This window comes from Acanthisitta chloris, unplaced genomic scaffold (genome assembly GCF_000695815.1).
Source record: "Acanthisitta chloris isolate BGI_N310 unplaced genomic scaffold, ASM69581v1 scaffold25574, whole genome shotgun sequence".
NCBI lineage: Eukaryota > Metazoa > Chordata > Aves > Passeriformes > Acanthisittidae > Acanthisitta > Acanthisitta chloris.
This window is the reverse complement of record NW_008669172.1, coordinates 46,080-63,919: the sequence shown is the minus strand read 5'-3', so window position 1 is coordinate 63,919 and position 17,840 is coordinate 46,080. Positions and strand designations below refer to the sequence as shown.

The 17,840-nt window shown below is 36.3% G+C and overlaps 1 protein-coding gene across 1 annotated transcript in view; it reads left to right on the top strand.

Annotated features, from left to right (window-relative positions):
* Nucleotides 1–17,840, top strand: part of LOC103800834 (nesprin-1-like) — a gene marked incomplete at its 3' end in the record, with an annotated part of 70,639 nt that overhangs the window by 7,028 nt on the left and 45,771 nt on the right. The window contains exons 4-12 of the mRNA XM_009073220.1: nucleotides 8–186; nucleotides 2,157–2,353; nucleotides 2,479–2,588; nucleotides 5,339–5,386; nucleotides 10,260–10,367; nucleotides 11,101–11,238; nucleotides 12,373–12,537; nucleotides 15,532–15,644; nucleotides 16,169–16,337. Coding sequence (XP_009071468.1) covers nucleotides 8–186; nucleotides 2,157–2,353; nucleotides 2,479–2,588; nucleotides 5,339–5,386; nucleotides 10,260–10,367; nucleotides 11,101–11,238; nucleotides 12,373–12,537; nucleotides 15,532–15,644; nucleotides 16,169–16,337 — 1,227 coding nt within the window. The remainder of the gene's footprint in view (nucleotides 1–7; nucleotides 187–2,156; nucleotides 2,354–2,478; nucleotides 2,589–5,338; nucleotides 5,387–10,259; nucleotides 10,368–11,100; nucleotides 11,239–12,372; nucleotides 12,538–15,531; nucleotides 15,645–16,168; nucleotides 16,338–17,840) is intronic.

Here is a 17,840-nt window from a genome sequence, read left to right as displayed (position 1 = left end):
CCTACAGATTGAAGAACTTACCAGCAACCTCCCACAGCTGCAGTCGATGTCTAGCAGCACTTCTTCTGTGGAGAGTGTTGTCAGTTCAGAAACTGCAAGTCCCCCAAGCAAACGGAAGGTGGTAACCAAGGTCCAAGGAAGTGCCAGAAAGGCTCTGTTAAAATGGTTGCAGTACACAGCAGCAAAGTAAGTAACCAAAAAATGAACTGATTTTGTATCTTAATTGGAAACTTTTTCCTCAGATTCTAATCTCTCCTGGTCAGAGTTAATCATTTTGCTCTGTATATGTATAATACCTCCCTCTCCATATATATATTTACATGGCACCTCACCATATTCTTTTTGACAACTGAGCCCACTAAATGTTACCACCTTACAGCAATCAAGTAATAGGGAGCAATTTGCATTAATTTTAGAAGGAATCATATTTTATAGTTTCTGACTAATGAATGGGATTATCTCTGACAGAATGAGGAACTGAAAGGGGAACCAGACATCTAAATGACAATATATTAGTCCTGCTGCCAAATCACTCAATGTGATGCTGCCAGTTCCACACTGACTTAGCATTCCTTAGTGAGAGCTTGTAGGAGCACTAAATTCTGGCAGTTGCTCTGGAAAGACAAGTAATGAAAAATTATGCACATCCTTCTTCAGTTTTTTGATACAAGGGACTTATTACAAAAATGGCTCTGAATTTTCATGCTTTTTAATCCAACTTTGGAGTTATTTCTTGCTATCTCTTTCTAACTTAAGATTGTCTTCTCCTTTATTTGGTAAGATTATACCATGTTTGTTCTGGTTCCAAAAAGTCATTAAACCCACCATAAATTAGATCAAAAATACTATAGCAGTTTGATAGCTTCCACAATAAGAAAATACAAATCAAAGGTGTAAAAGAACAAAATAGATTTACTTGCTCAAATTAAATAATCATTGCTATTTGAAGACATCAATCATACAAAATATAGAGGGGAATGGCCAGTTATGGTATGGTGCCTCAGAGAAAAGAAATGTAATTGTATAGATTCAGACCTTATCCCTAGCTAGAATACAGTCATCCATAGTGCAGTACAGTCTAATTTGGCCTTTTCCCTGTTGCGCAGTTTTTGGTAAGGTTCAGGCAACTGAAAGTGATCAGCTGCAATTTCCAGACATGTAAACAAACAAAGTGCAAATGGGTTCATAAACGAAACTGTCAGCTTTATTGGCAAGAGTAGATAAAGTGTGTTGAAAGAAGCCTAGAGGAAGGATGGTACACTTCACTTAGCCCTGCTTCATATTGTGATTTGCAAGGGCTAACTCCTTAAAGTCAGTGAAAGTGTTTCACTGATCACAGTGAGCTTTGAATGAAGCCTTCACTCAGAGTGACTGTTGTTGCAAACCTCCCAATGGCAAGACTACCTTAGTGTCTTAAGTGTGTCCTCAAAGGATGTTTGCCTGCTCAGACAAAGTTAAAAGCAGCCTTTGCAGTCTGTGGGCCACCATACTTTTCAGAATTACTTTTAAAAGAAGCAGTCAGGAGTGTGTTTTAGTTCTCATTAGTTTCTTACTGTATATTGCTATTTCTGGATCATTTGTGTTTAGTGGACATATTAAGTTTTCTGGGTGTGTGAAATTATAGTATGATTCATGTTTTTGGTAAGAACATAAAGAAATTTGTGTGTTACATTTTCAACTGAACACTTCATGGTTTAATTTTAAGAAAGAACAGTTTAATGCAGTTTAGCCATTTTTTTGGTATGATACTGATGTACCTCACTGAACTGCAGTACTTTTAATAGAATGAGGCTTATAGGGAGGGAGAGAATAGTGAATGGAATTGCATACATCCACAGACTCAGTGTGTGTCATATAAGAACTTTGAGAACCTTGGTGCTTTTAATTTTTTCAAAATACCATTGGCTTATTGCCAGCAGCAAGCCTAGTGGAGACAAATATAGTGTATATATGACAAAAACCACTTGGATCCTCATGGAAAGAAATGAGTTTATACAGTGGATGGATGGAGCTGTAGTCAATGATTAGCATTGCGAGAGGAAGTGATTTAAGTTTAATGCTAGGTAACCACTGGGTGGAGCATCATGTCTCCTCCCCTATTTCATGTAGTCCTGATTCTGTTGTTAGTAACTTCTTTTTTCTTTCATATTCTTTAGACAAGCTGGAATTGAAATCAAAGATTTTGGACAAAGTTGGAGGAGCGGTGTTGCATTTCATTCCATTATTCATGCCATCCGCCCAGATTTAGTGGACATGGAGAAAGTGAGGGGAAGGTCAAACAGAGAAAACCTGGAAGAAGCCTTCACACTTGCAGAAGAAGAGCTAGGAATTCCAAGGCTCCTTGATCCAGAAGGTACCTAATACATAGTTGAAAAATGTTTGAACTTGATGGATTAATTCAGATGTGCTAATTCATAATGTTTAGACATTTAAGCAGCAGCTAAAAAAATTAATTTTCTGTATTCTATGTTTGTCTAGATGTGGATGTTGACAAGCCAGATGAAAAGTCTGTCATGACCTATGTAGCCCAGTTTTTGAAGTACTATCCTGAACCTCATCATACAGCGACTGATGCACAGGAGAATGATGTAAGTTTCTCTTGTGTAACTATAAGAAACAAGTTATCATGAAGGGGGGGCTTTTTAAATACATTTTATAACTTTCTTATAGTTTATTATGTTTCCTTTTGGTGAGCAGTTCAAGTGAGAAGCACAATAAGAAAACTGGGAAAGATGAGCGGAGAATAAAGGAAACAGTGTTGCAGATGTTTGCTACTAGATAGAGAACATAAAATGGTGATCCTGCAGGTATTTTCATATTTTCAGGTCTTTCAAAAAAGAACACAAACAGTTATTGTAGATAGTAGCAAACCAATGGAGCCTAACAGGTTTTCCTTAACCTTAACAGGTTTTCAAGCATAACACCAATGAGATTGCAATGATTTATCATCTGAAGCAAAGTGTCACTTATGTTTCTGGATTTCTGGGTTTCTGGATAAGGACAAGTATAGACCAAGAGATCGCTTAGGTACAGTCTTTTAGGCTTGAGAGGCAGCTACAATTTTGACACAGGTTCCTTTCTATTTCACTTTGATGTTTGACTATTTGCTCTAAGCAATTATTTTCAGTCATGATTTATTTCTTGGATTTTGATTTGTGTATGCTCTAGTGCATTGGCTTTGCACTGGAATGGCTATACTCAGAAATGCTGAGTTATCATGACTCACTTCCTAGTCTCAGTCGTTTGTTTTCTTCGTGGCAAGCACAGGAAGCACCGCTCAATCTGTTCAGCCCCAGCAAGAGAGAAAGAAGCAATTTTTATCTGTTTCTCTACATTCCTTACTGAGATAGAGATTTGAAAGGAGGGAGTCTCCTTCCTTATGGTTTGTGTGTGGCTAAGGTAGCTGTAGCTTTGCTGTCCATTTCCAGTGCCTGAGCACTGGAATGTTTGATTTTCCTTCCTCCAACATTGTTTCTGAGGATGTAGGTGTGTCCCACTTAGCAATGGAGCTGCTGAAGTGAACAGTGTGTTCACATGCTGTGGCCTGTGGCAGGCTGACACAATGCTGTGATCTCCATACCATGGCACACAGTGCAGTTTCTGCTGCCCACAGCCTTGGCCAGGTCCACTGCCTGTGCTTGGGTTGGGTTTTGAGGAACAACCTCACCATCTTCGCTTGAGCTTTATGCAAGACAGTGCAGGAGAACGCAGGACTCAGCCATTTCATTCTCAGCCTGCCTCTGGCTATACCCACGGAGATGCTAGCAGGAGTTATGAAAGGGAAACTAATGAGTTGCATCCAAAATTCCACAAGTGAATTACTAGGAAGCAAAACAACAAAAATTAATCAGTTGGACATGCTGATCTTAGGACCACTTTCTCTTCCTGCATATCACTAATATTTTCCACTAGCAAGCCAGGTAAATTTTGGTAGAACTGCTGATCCCTTGCATGTCACACTGCAGAAACCAGTAACTCCCAGGCTTTGAGAAGAAAGGAAGAGTTTGACATTGCACTAAATTTCTAATGTCATCATTCTTTGTTTCTGTGAGGAAGAACTATATTCCGTCTTACTGACCTGCAGTAGCCATGTCCATCTATATATTATTTGTTTAGTTCAGTTATTTAGGACAGGATCCACCCATCTTTAAAATCTAGAAGCTAGGTACTTAAAACAATCCACCTGTAGCCAGCAAGAGATAGACACTTTCCCAGATGACATCTTTCTTAAAACAGTGTCCTAAATAAACTGTCTTCTGGAAGCTCATGTTGCAGAGCATTTCAACAGAGTCAAAATGCAGTCAGATAATTCCATGCCTTAGGTAATGAGAGATAAAATATTGTTGGCAGTTGATTAAAAGGAAATCCAGTCATGCTTTTTATGCATTTTTGTGACCAGCATAATCGTCCTAGCTTTCAGAAGAAGCCTTTCTGTCTTCCTCCTTAGGGATAGTGTAATGAAATAATTATCATACAATGGTAGAATCCAGGCACCTGGAAGAGATGACCTGATAAGACTCTTATCCCTTGAATTCCTGGGGTACTCTTAATTCCTTGTTTTCCAAAATTAAGGACTTTTAGGGTGTATTCCACCTGACCTGTGTTAAGTGCATGCTGTAGAATGAGTTGGCAGTAGATGATAGATACAACTGGGTTTATCTATCTGCCAAAAACAACTGAATAAGGCACTATTTCAGTTGCAGATACCTATTTTTAGTTAGAAGAATCCTTCTTCAGAATGGAGTGTGTCTAGGTGGTTTTGGCGGGGAGCTGAGGGTGATGGGAGATTTCTAACCCTCTCCTCTCACCCTTCAGCCACCACTACCACTCTGTTTCTTCAAGATGTGTTGTCCACACAAATTCCTATTCATCTTTCCTCCTGATTCCAATGCTCAGTTTCTAAAGAATTTGTATTGGAAAAAGTGGAGTAATGATTGAATCTTATCCCTTGTTTGTGGTCAGAGGGAACAGCTATTTGCATGTACATTTCCAGAATTAAATGGGATCTAATATCTCATACATGGATCAGCTACGAACATATATGAACTTGTGTAGTCAACACATCTCAAAGAATAACAGTTGCTCTAAGGTAAGTAACTATTTTTCCGGACAACATAAATCATGTAGTGACTAGTAATCTGAAAATCAGATCTGATATGAAAACCACTTCACTAGATATGATACAGACACATGAGCTTGAAAATAGTTTAAGTACATCTTGTATTCCTACATGTGTGGCTCTTACTGTTCTCTCTGGACTTCCTGCTTCCTTCGCTTTGTTTTATTTTGCTTTTTTTTTTTCCTTCTTCCTGTTTCCTCATTTGTTTCATATTGCTAGGAACTTCAAGCAATCCCAACTTTTGTCATTTCTTTTATGAAATTTAAGGTAAGGGTATTATGCTCCAGAATAGTTGCTTGAATTTGACCTTTCATGGTTGTTACCTTTTTTTATCCTGCACTTATCTGACTTCAGATTTGCAGGATTTTTTGTGCACATTGGTTTGCTCGTCTTAAATTAATCTTTCCAAAATACCAAGTAGATGAACATGATGAATCTAAGCCTGATTTTTACATGAGCTGTTCATAACAGCCTAATGCTTAATTTTGGAAATAAATTACCAAAAATATTACAGAAAAGCAAGTCAACTTTTCTATAATAAATCTCAGACTATGCTTTTGGTTTTCTAAAGTATAGATATAAACATGTAAAAATAGATTGTAGATTAGTGTTTCTACTCATCTAATCTCATTTTAGATGGTTATTTTTGTGTGTCTCTAGGTTTATAGAGTAGATACTAGACTGTATGATTGTGTAAGTGATGTATGTGGACTGTGAATTGGAAGGAGAGCATATTCATATGTAATTGAATGATATGCACTGCTCCTTTTCATATAAACTATGATGTTTTAAAAATATACTTTTTTATCATCTTGGGCATTTAGATACTTATAATTTTCTTGTATTGACTGAGAGCAGTTCAGAAATCTAACATGGAGGATATAGAATTAACATTCAGAGGTGAAGCTGGAAGACTGCAAAAGTGAACATATTGGGGGTTGCACACTTATGGTGATTTGGAGTAGTTTTTTGGTATTTTGTGGGGTCTGGGGTTTTTTTGGGTTTTTTGTTTGGCTTTTATTTAAGTATGTATAAGCAACAGGTTGTTTTAGAGTAAGTATGATCAAGAGTTCATCTTCTGTTTATCTAACTAGTGATGTGTTGATGTGAAGATTAATACTGGTAGCAGAATTATTGCTATATTCTCAAGCCATTCAAGGGAGTTTGGAAAGCTTTCAGGGAACCATGTCCATTCTTAGCCTTACACAGCCCCAGTGCATTGCTTCTTAGGCTACAGAAGATTTGAAGTGGTAAAAGCTCTGTTGAATTCCTTATCATGGTATAAATTTATTTATAATGTAAACACACTCCCTCAAAGTATTTCTGATGTAAAGTCTTTCTCTCCTTGTGCTCTGATGAGCAAGTAATTCAGAAGATAATCCTGTCATCTCCGACATCTTTATGCCAGCAGAGTTCCCCAATGTAAGAGGAATTTCCTGAGCAGAGATTGCAAAAATAGCTTTCTGAGCTCTTTCAGTGATTTACTCTCTACTTTTAGAGATGGGCATTAATAGCTCATCCCTGAATGTGATGCTTGGCTCAGCATTCACCATGCATCTGTGATACTGTCAGTGAACGAGTTTCAGTAACACATATACATCCAATAACACATATATATATATAACAGAGAAGGCATAGCAAAATTACTTGAATTTATGTGTAAACATTTTGAAAGGGACTTTATTTTCTCCATATATATGCAATACAGTTGTTCAACCTACCTGAAAAACAGGTGACATAATTTTTTTAGATTTAAAATTTAATATTTGAAAATTCTATCCTGCTTGTGCCTGAGAATTTGAACAGTTCACCCAGTTTATAATTACATACTAGAGAGCCCAACAAAGTACTCCTTTTCCAGTCCATAATTAAAATTCTTGTGATATTTTTAGCTCTTCAAACCCTAGAGTATTCTGTATTATGTAATGTTCAAATTAAGTCTGGCATATAAATTAATAAAATAATGTTTTGACTTTGGGTCTGAGCTGAAAACTTTCTTTGTAAATTTAAATTGTACCCCCTTATCATACTGGAACTCATAAGCACTTTTCTCTGACAACATTCTTTGATGTTCTTTGTCAGTTGAGTTCTCCAGTTCTGTTCATCTCTGCAAATCAGTGAATATTCATAGAATGGTGTCAGGATAAATTAATACTTTAAAATGCTCCTTGAAAGTAACATACTGAATAAGGCATAGTGTCTTAGATAAACTGAGATAAATGTGATCAATGATCCTCATGCTGGGGAAAGCACAAATAATTATAATTATTCTACATAATTTTTGTTTGATGGTTCATATTCTGTTCTATATGCTACTTCAGATGTGCAGGCTTTAGAAAATAGTTTACATGTCTGTAAGAATGTCCTTTTGATATATTTTTTTACTAAGACTAAGAATCACTAGGCACTTATGAAAGTCTTGTTTTAAGAATGATACCTCATTAAATTTGGCAGGTGTTGATAGAAGGTGCTTTGGTGTCTAAGAAAGTGAATCCTTTTGGTCAGTTACCCAAACTGAGACTTTAAAAGGATTTAATATCAACCAAGGGCCACAGAACCAAATTTGCAGGTGGTAACTGATGCACTGAACTGGAAACGTGTGAAAACATATGAATAAATTTAAAAAAATGCTTATCTCACATTGCTGCACAATGTCCTTAACAGCATTCAGTTAGGCAGTTATTGAAGCACCTACACCTTCTGCAGTTAAACAAAGAAAACAAAAAATGGTGCAACTAAATAGTTTTAAAAAATATAGAAGACTCAATGGCACCTGTTAACTAGATCCTTTCTCTTCATGTCATAGAAAAAAATATATGATTTAAAAGATGTGAGGCTGTTCCTGTGTTCTTTATCTTCAGGTGCCATAGAGGTATCCTTAATCCCAGTGATAGTCTATTTTAAAACGATTTGGTCAGACCCAGTTTTAGCCATAATTAATTTTTTAAGCTGTGATACCAGGAACCTTGCGAAATACCTGTTCTGCTCAGATTACTGCATCAACAGTTGCAGGCACATAGTTGCTCTGTCAAAGTCTTACCTTATGAAGGTGCTTCTCAGCAGTAAGAATGTGAGCCATAGAGGAATATAAGCCAGTGTTTTACAAAACTGAATTTATTGTGTAAATGAAAAGTAATATACACAACATTGAAACACAATTATTCTCTTTCTGACTTCAAAAATATCTTAACGAAAGTTTCAATTAGCAGGATTGTTATAGGATTTTCAATCCATTTAGATGCTTTGTTTAGTATTGCGTTTATGGAGCTGGAAGCTAAATTCTAATAGAGATCTTAATAGTCTCACTAAAGTTATAGTTTCTAAAGAATGGTGCAACTTTAACACCAAAGTTCTTTTTTTTTAATCATGGCTGAATGAGTTAAGATTTTCTCTTCTCATAATCTTGGTTCGGCTCGACGATCTTAGAGGTCTTTTCCAACCTAAATGATTCTGTGCTCATAGGGGCGTAGTCCTGGCTTTGCTGTTTGTCTCTTGATGTTATTTTCACACACACAGACCAGAAGCTCAGGAATTTTATTCTCTGTCTCAATATTTAAATGCTTTGAGAAGTTGGAAGCACTAGGAGTTTTGGCTTCTTCGGACACCATGTGCAGCCAAGGAAAGTCCAGTGTTACAAATAGCTGGAGTGGGGAAGTGTGATATCTGTCCTGCACTGTTTCTCAGGTATCAGCTTTTGTGTGTCAGAACACAGGAGCGTGAGCTATAGCGAACTTTGTTCCAGCACAACTGCTCTAATATCATGTTAACCTCACTGGAACTACCCAACTATCAAGTTAACTGGTAAAATACCTGTGATATTTGCAAACCTGTTGCGCAAATTCTGGTCAACCAGCTACCACCAGTTTTGAATAGAGGATCGAGAAGAGAATTCGTAGAAATACATCAAAGAAGGTTTTTTTTTTTCTGTCTGAGTAACCTGTCCTTTCCGTGGCTGAAATGAAGTGCTAGGGAAGTTATATTTTAAATATTTGAGGTAGCTTTCAAAGAAAGGAACCATAATTGGCTCCTTTTCCAGGTCAGACTCTTTTCTTAAAAGACAGTACTTTGTTTCTTAAATACAGGCAGTGACTATTCTTTTTTATCCCATGGTCAAGTTTTAATTCTCTCATGTAATGCTTGGAATTTAATCACTCATTTTAGGTGATTAGCTTATAGGATGGGATGCTGCATTTGTTCACTGTAAGAGATCTGTTTCTGACAAATTTTACAGTACCATGGCTTCTTTGGTTTCAAAAAGTAGCTTCTGATTAACAGCCAACACATATAGTTAATTTCTGGGAAATCTGAGACAGACAATTGATCAATTTACATAGTGCACAAAATATTTTTTGTTGTCTGCTAACTGTTGCATATAACATGCTCATAGACCTGAGATTTTGTGTTGCTATTTTTCTATTCACTGCCTGGTCACTGAATTCTGCAAAGAACTTTGCAGCCTTACAAAGCAGCAGTGCCGTGACAGACTGAAGTGTTAAAGGAAATCTGTAAAACAAATATGCTTTTCCTCAAAGTCATAAAATAGCATAGAAGGAAAACAAACTGAATAAATTTGGGTTTTCCTTCCTTCTTTCTTTTCATTTTCCATGTTAAAGTATTCAGAATATTTTGCTAACTTCTGAACTTGGAGCTTGATGTCAAGGATTGCCCTGAAGTTGCTCAGAAAATAACTCTATTTTTCAGCAATAGCAGACCAGCTAATAAAATGATGGTAAAAGACTGAAAAATCCTCACCTGTCTCAGCTCAATTAATTTTTAATGAAAATTGACTTTGCAAATCTGTGAAAGACTATAATTAATTGTTAAGGTATATTTAAGAACTGTCTTAATTTAACATGAGAACTGCAAGTAATATCTCTGATGCTGCAAAGTCCAAAATTGTCATGATTTCACCACCGTTAGACTTATGTCTCATGTCTAGTTGCTGAGTTCTCTTATACTCAGGAAGTGCTTTTCAGTTAGACTGTATGAAGGTACACGGTGAAAGTATTGGGTCCATTGGCTTTCACTACAACTAACGTCCTAGGCTTGCTATAGAGATGTCAATTTCTGGACTATGTCTGACACCGCTACTATAGGCTGTAATGGTGTTTTTTTAATGTGTGGTTGTACTACATCATAGAAAGAAGACAGACTGGTGTTGAGAGACCTAAAAGTATGGGCAGAACAACTTGAAAGAGACATAGCCCGAGCACAAGTGGCAGAAACAAGCTTGCATGAGAAATATCAGGTAAGCAGCAGGGAAAATTCTGTGTGATAAGAAAATATGTGTAACATGTACTGCAGTATTTTATGTACTCTGTATATATGCGAGTCAATATACTGCCGTTTAAAGAAATAAGGACACAAACTGTTTTGTCTTTTATTGGTGGAGGAATTATTTATACTGGTATCTCCAGTTTTGTACGTAGGACAGTGCACAGATGGTTTGCCTAACACAGAGCTTTTCCTAGCAGTGTGAAGAAGGACTGTCCTAGTTAGAGTGAGCATGTGTCTGTGCAGTCCTTCCAGATCCTGCATGATTTAGCTCAGATAGGAGGTCTGACTGAAGGCTGGATGAGGTGACAGGTGGAGAGTACAGAGCTTAGAGCTTCATTTTTATCCCCTTTCTCAAAGGTTTATGTCTAAACCAGCAATACAAATTTTGTCCTAAATTTTCTCCTGAAACTTGATTGTTCTCTAAAAGCATCCACTGTCCCAAGTAGCATTAAATCCATTTACTAGTTTATCTGATCAATAATTATTTCATTTCGTACAAGGTTCAGGCATCTGATATCTGAAGGGAAATACAAAAGTCCTACCTATGTATAAATAATAAATATACAAGTAAATAAGGAAGTTTAGTGCTACTCCTAGTTGAGAAGGATTAAGACTTCTATTAGGACAAAATTATCATAGGTTGTAGGACTTTATAAATATCCTTTGACTCCGTACTGCATTGATTTGATTTTTTCTTTATGCAGTCATTTAAGCATTTCAGAGTACAATATGAGGTAAAAAGGAAACAGATTGAACTTGTAACCCAGTCATTAAGGAAAGATGGTAAACTATCACTTGATCAAGCTATGGTGAAGCAAGCATGGGAGAGAGTTTCTTCTAGGGTAAGTTGAAAATTATTATGCTATGAATTTCTTTATTAAATGAAGGATGAGAATTTAAAATCATTTAGACACTTGTTTGAGATTGATATTGATTAGGAGACTAATACTGGACCAAATTTCTAGCACTGCTGAGTTACTTTGCATTTGTTTGAAAACATTTACTGCATAACCATCTTTAATATTGCTCAAAAATAGAATATGAAGCTTAAGAAAAGGACCGTACTTTGAGGTTTCCCTTTATTTGAAGGAAAGTTAGCAGTGCTTAGCCAAGTCCAAAACATTGTTGATAAAACCCAATGTTCTAGTGCAAATTACTAGTTTCTTGAGAATTCTAGTATAACATGTCTTTTTAATATAACAAAAAGACCTTTCTGTGTAATACTGAATCTTTTGTCAATGAGGCATTAGTTCTGTTTGTGACCTGGTTGCAATCATAATAAATTAATATTAGTATTTGTTATAGCAATTTTGTACAATTGAATGAAAAAACCCAAGCAAGTTATATTGTTTGTCCCAAATAAGAAGTTATTTAATCATTATTGCTAGTATATATTCATAGTGTATATATTTTTATGTCATATTTTTTATGTCATGTTTAGCAGAGGATCTGTTTAAGAATATTCTGGAGTTTACATATAATTTTCATTACTGGGATTGCCAGTAAGAGAGTGTATTTTACTGCTATATTCTTGACTCCACAGTCCTCTGGGACTCATTTGCACCTTACATATATAAAATATGTTCAAAATAGAGATAACAAGATTTTCTGCAAGAGAATTATATAAATGGCATTGGGAGAAGAAGGTGTCATATCCCTTACTGTCCCTATTAACTAATGAAATTCCAGATCTTTAGTTTGTCAGTTGTTCCAGTTTATTCATGGTCATTCTGTAACTCAATTACCATTCTGAAAGGGAAATACATGAATCAACAAATCGCTATAGAGATTTTGTTGCCTGTGTGAATGCTGTAATTTCCAAACTCATGTGGATTAATATACCTAGATTTATGCCGCAAACATACTCTGTTATGAGAGGTTTTGATATTACACTGTAAAGTGTGATTTTTATCAAGGTATTTGTTTGTGTAATTAAGCTAGGAAGGAATTTCAATCCTTTTACTTTTATTTCCTAGCTGTTTGATTGGCACGTACATCTTGATAAATCTCTTCCTGCACCTTTGGGTACCATAGGTGCTTGGCTTTACAGAGCAGAGGCTGCTCTGAGGGAAGAAGTAACTGTTCAGCAAGCTCATGATGAAACAGCAAATACAATACACAGGAAGCTTGAACAACATAAGGTAGGTGTAGATGCATTCCTTCTGTGCATTAGACTTCATTGTTTCCACAACTGTAAATGATCCATGCTATACAAAGATTATTATTTCTAGTTTCTGTGGGTTGCATCATCTTGATGGTGCCTAAAGCTAGGTGTCTTGTCATGATGACCTGAACTGTGATACCTGTGTACCTTACAAAGAATATTCAAAATTACTTTTGAATGTTCCTGCTTCTTCTGTCTGAAAGGCGTCAGGTATTAATATTTAAATTTCTGTAGTAAAATTCTATAGGGAGCTCATGGTTCAGGTGCATTGTTCAACCAATATGAACTTACTAAGTGAAAGAGGAATGAGGGAGCAAATGTACTAACTGTGCTGATAGTCAGTGGAGGCGATATGAACGGGGTGGGGGGGAAATTAGAATGAAGTGAATTTTCATAGTGTTGTGATGACAGATAGCATGATGGCCATCTGTGATGACAGATAGCATGCTGTGGTAAACAGGAAGCTTTTCCAGATAAATTTAAATAACCATACCATTATTCTTCACTGAGTCCAAGTTCTCATTTAAAATCAAAACTGTGACATTCATGTAATATATTAGAAAAATATATTGGCAAAAAAATGTGTTGGTGAGATGATAAAAGAAACTGAACCAGTAAATATGATACAGAAAGGGAAAAGATGGTGTAGAAAAGGCAGCATTTGAGGCAGTAAGGCTGTATTGCTTTACATTGCTTTTTTTCTCTCTTGCTACTGTTTTAAAACTTGATTGTAATTTTGTTATTTTTTTGCATTTAGGACATGGGTGGGGTTTTTGTATCAAAAAGTAATGTCATGTAATGAAAAGCTGAAAAGTTTCATGGTCATCTATTTGCTTTTTATTGGAACAATTTCAGTTCTTCTAACTTTGGTAGTAGCTAATAAAATTTAACAAAAAATACGTCAAAATTTATGAGGAAGATATGGGGTTTTTCAGGATCTAGCCTCCTATAATGTTAAATTTCATGTTAGCTTTCTTAACATCAAATGTTTCAGGGTTTGTAAGATTTGATATTTATTTTTTTAAAAAAAATGAGTCAAACACTGTTTTGCTATTAGAATGTGAACACTAGAGAACTCCTTTGGATACATTCATAAGAAGCACAAATGAGCGTGTCCTAAACTGTGTTTCACTTGCATCAGAAATGCTGTGGTGAGGGATTTCTATGCCAACAAATAAACTTTGATTTAGGTTAATCTGTGCCAGGGGAGTTTTCCCATGGGAGTGGGATGGAATAAGCTTCAAGAGAAGCATGTATAATTATATCTGTTCCTGGAGTTGGTTTTATTGCTCAGATTTGAATTGATGAATCCTAATGTGCTACTGGATAGTACCAGAAATGCATTAGTGTAATTTTTTCAGTCCTTGTTTCCTTGGAGTTTGTTATGATTTTGTTCAGATGACATCATCGCTTTCTTTTTATCTTTGTTTCATCTGACAATGGGTTATTTTAGTGAACTTTATAGCTTATGGACATTCTGAACTTAATACAAAATGTACTGTCTTATTTGGACAAACCTCATGGAATCAGGCAAGCACTTAAGTTTATTTTAGTAGATAATGCTACCCAGATCCAGAAATGAAGGGCAATTGTCTATGCTTGTTGAGGGTAATTTTGCAGAGCAGGATTTCGTTTTATGAGAGCACTTTATATACATTTTCATGGCCTTCCAGTTGATGTTGGATGAAAGTACTGGGATTTATTTTGACTCACCAATGTATGTTAGGGGCATCCCTTTTTGTATGGCAGAGTCTCAAATGCACCTGAGTATTTGTTCCAGGTGTTTCCTTTATGTGAGACTGTTTTTGGCATGGCAAAATCAGCACATCACTTGCATCTGAGAAAGCCTAGTTCGTTTCTCTTCACAACAAGGTGTTGGCTGAAGTGGAAAACAATGAAAATACAGTTGAGTGGATGGGGATAATGGGACCATTTTGTGAGCTGAGCCAATGTACTACCATTGATTCCTCCTGTGCAAACCCTGGGTGTTGGCTGGGGAAAAGCCCTTCCTTGGCACATAGGAATAATAGATGTGTATGATCAGTACAGAAGCCTGCATTTTGTTCCTTCAGGTGAGAAGGGAGGAACCTTTGTATGATCTCCTTTGCTGGCAGTCTTCTGAGCACTTTGTGCCAGCAGCTGTCTGTATGCAGTAAAATACCCACCTCTGTGTCCTCTCCGTCACTCCCTGGGGACTTGACGTGTTACTGTTAACAGCATCTCTTCAAAGACTGCTGCCAGTCATTCATTTTAATATGTAATCTCCAGGAAGCCGTTTGAAGCAGTGTTGCTTAGTTACAGTTGAAGTGTGCTGTGCTGTAAGGTTTTTGCTGGTACAATTCATATCGCAGGAATACAGGTCGGGTACCACATTCTGCATTCGTTCGTGCAATATTGAGAGGGTGATCCTGAAGTCTTTGATGGTGAGAGAGTGAAAAGTTTACTAAATATTGAATATGTATTTACATAAGGAGCTACAGTTCATCTGTTATATATAGCAGAGTAGATTAGTTGCTGAAAATTTGAATTTATTACTTAATAAAGGTTCGTATGTGTTATAAAGATGTAAAGAGTAAATTTAGCAAGATTATGCTGTTGTGATGTTAGCATATCAGCAGACTGCATTTCAGGGATTATTTAATGCGGTTAATAGTTCATGTTTTGTTAAACCTTTTTGGTGTATCCTCTGTTTTAAAATGTTCCATAATTGTTTGACATAGCTGTAACAGGGCTGCACGTAAGAGGGTTCCCTGTGTAAATGTTCTAGTTGATGTAAATGCTTTTGTGGTATGCATAACCTTGCATGCAAATGTGAGAGCATGATCAAATAGTTAACTACATTGAGTCATCAGTGCAGACTTAAAATTGTGCTTATTAGTTAGATAGCCTACTGTGAGCCTTTTCTCTCCATCCTGCCCCCCCCCCCCCCCCCACTCTCTCAATCTCTCTCTCTTTCTTCAAATCAAATCAGGATCTGCTGAAAAACATAGATGGTCACAAAAAAGCATTCCATGAGATCCACAGGGCCAGGTCCGTTAACGGCGTGCCTGTTCCACCTGACCAGTTAGAAGACATGGCAGACAGGTAAGGCTTTCAATGTGCATGAAGGGGAGCCTGTTTGCTTTCTAATCTCTTCATGTAGAAATCACTGTCTAGTTATGTATCTCAGTGGCAAACTGAGATGGATGAAAAAAATCTCCTAGAATTATACATAAAAATAGACTGAAAACCCTGATGCTTTAAAGATTGATGAGAAACAAAATGAGCTATAGATTTTGGAAGGGAATACTTTTTTGCATTGATCCTGTTATTCCTTGTCCCTGGAAGAAATGTTATATAACAGCCAGGATGCATGTGAATAAAAAAGAAAAATGACTTTGCAAAACTTAGTAACAGACATAAACTGAAGATTTCTGGGAGTAAAAAGAAATTTAATTAATTTGCTGTTCAAGAGTAATCATCAGAATATCATATTACACCATTAAATGTTTGTAGACTCTGAATAAGGTGAAAGATTAGAAGGATATCAAGACTGTAATTAAAGATTTCAGTCTCTCCTGCAAAAATGATTTTTGCTGTATTTTACTACAGTGTGATTTGTTTTATAGGTTTAATTTTGTTGTCTCCTCATCTGAGCTCCATCTGTTGAAGATGGAGTTTCTGGAACTGAAGTATCGTCTACTATCACTCTTAGTCCTTGCAGAATCAAAGTTAAAATCATGGATTATCAAATATGGAAGGCGAGAGTCTGTGGAACTGCTGCTTCAAAATTATATCGTAAGCTGTAGTTGTCTTCTTTTAATAGTTATTTTTTAAATACTCATATTGCTAGAAATTAATAAAATTACAGAAACATAAATAAGATTTGCTAGTCATTGACTTTATAACTGCATTCTTAAGGAATATCTCTTCAGAGGGGAATCTGCCTTCCCCGTGGTGGAACTTTAATCAAAAGGCTAAAAATTAAAATTATTCCATTTGCACCATTTCTTCAAAAAGAGAATTAATGTCCCAGCCAATAACTGTCTGACAATTATTTTAGCAAGCATATCTGGAAGCTCCAAATCCTAGATTTTTTACTTACTTTTTATAGCAATTCAAAAGAACTTCATTTCATCTTCTTTTATAACTGCATAGATGCACTTTATAGTGACAATACACAGTTTAAGTGTTCAAGATAGAGGAGATTTTTGACATGCATTCCCACACAGAACTTTTTTTAAAGTCTTCAAATGAACAAGGAAAAGATGCTATTCTGCCTCTGAGTACTTGTTCAATATACTATACCTGTAGGGGAGTCATTTCCTTCTTTCAAAGAAGGATTTTTCTTCTACTCAGCATTAGTAAATTAAACCCATTACTTTATTTATGTTTTGGAAAGAGATTGCTTCAGCTCTGCATCAGCCATATACCATGTTAAGAAACAGAAACTTGCAAATGTGCATTGATATGTTCTCTTTCAGTCTTATGCTGCTGTATCTTTTTTTAATTCACATGTGCCATGCCAAGTGGCTGGTAGAATGATACTACTGCTGCACTTCTGTGTTAGGGCATGAGGGATTCTTTCACAAGTAGGTCTAAATACTTTTTTCTGCCTTCTATCTTACCCATATTGGGAAAACCACACAGGAAAATTAAGTCTGGAAAGAGAGAAATTTTTTTTACTATAAGGGTGTTGAGACACTGGAACAGGTTGCCTAGGGACGTGGTGGCTGCCCCGACCCTGGCAGTGTTTAAGGCCAGGCTGGATGAGGCCTTGAGCAACCTGATCTAGTGAGGAGGTGTCTGTGCCCATGGCAGGGGGGGTTGGGACTAGATGATCAGTAAGGTCCATTCCAACCCCTAAAATTCTATGATTCTATGATTCATATGGTGATAGAACCATAGAAAGGTCACTGTGTAGAGAAAATTATTGATGCCCCCACTGCTTTGGAAGGAAAATTCAAACCTCCTCTACCAAGAGAGAATTTCTATGTTTAAACTTTAGCAGTTAGTGACATAAAAATTCAGCTAACTTTTTTTTAGGCAAGCTTTGCAAAATTTGGATATTATTTGAAAAAACTTAGATTGCTAGAGTGATGCGCAATGCCTAGGAGTTATAGTCCATTTGTTTACTCTGTAAGACTCTCACAAAAATTACTAAAAGGTGACAAGGGAAATAATTATAAGAAAGTGGGTAGCTTGACTTTTGGATTATTATTTTATGTCAGTTTCTTATTTTTTGGCTTTAAAATGAACATCAAGTTGATAATTTGCATATTATTTTACAATTGCCTCAAT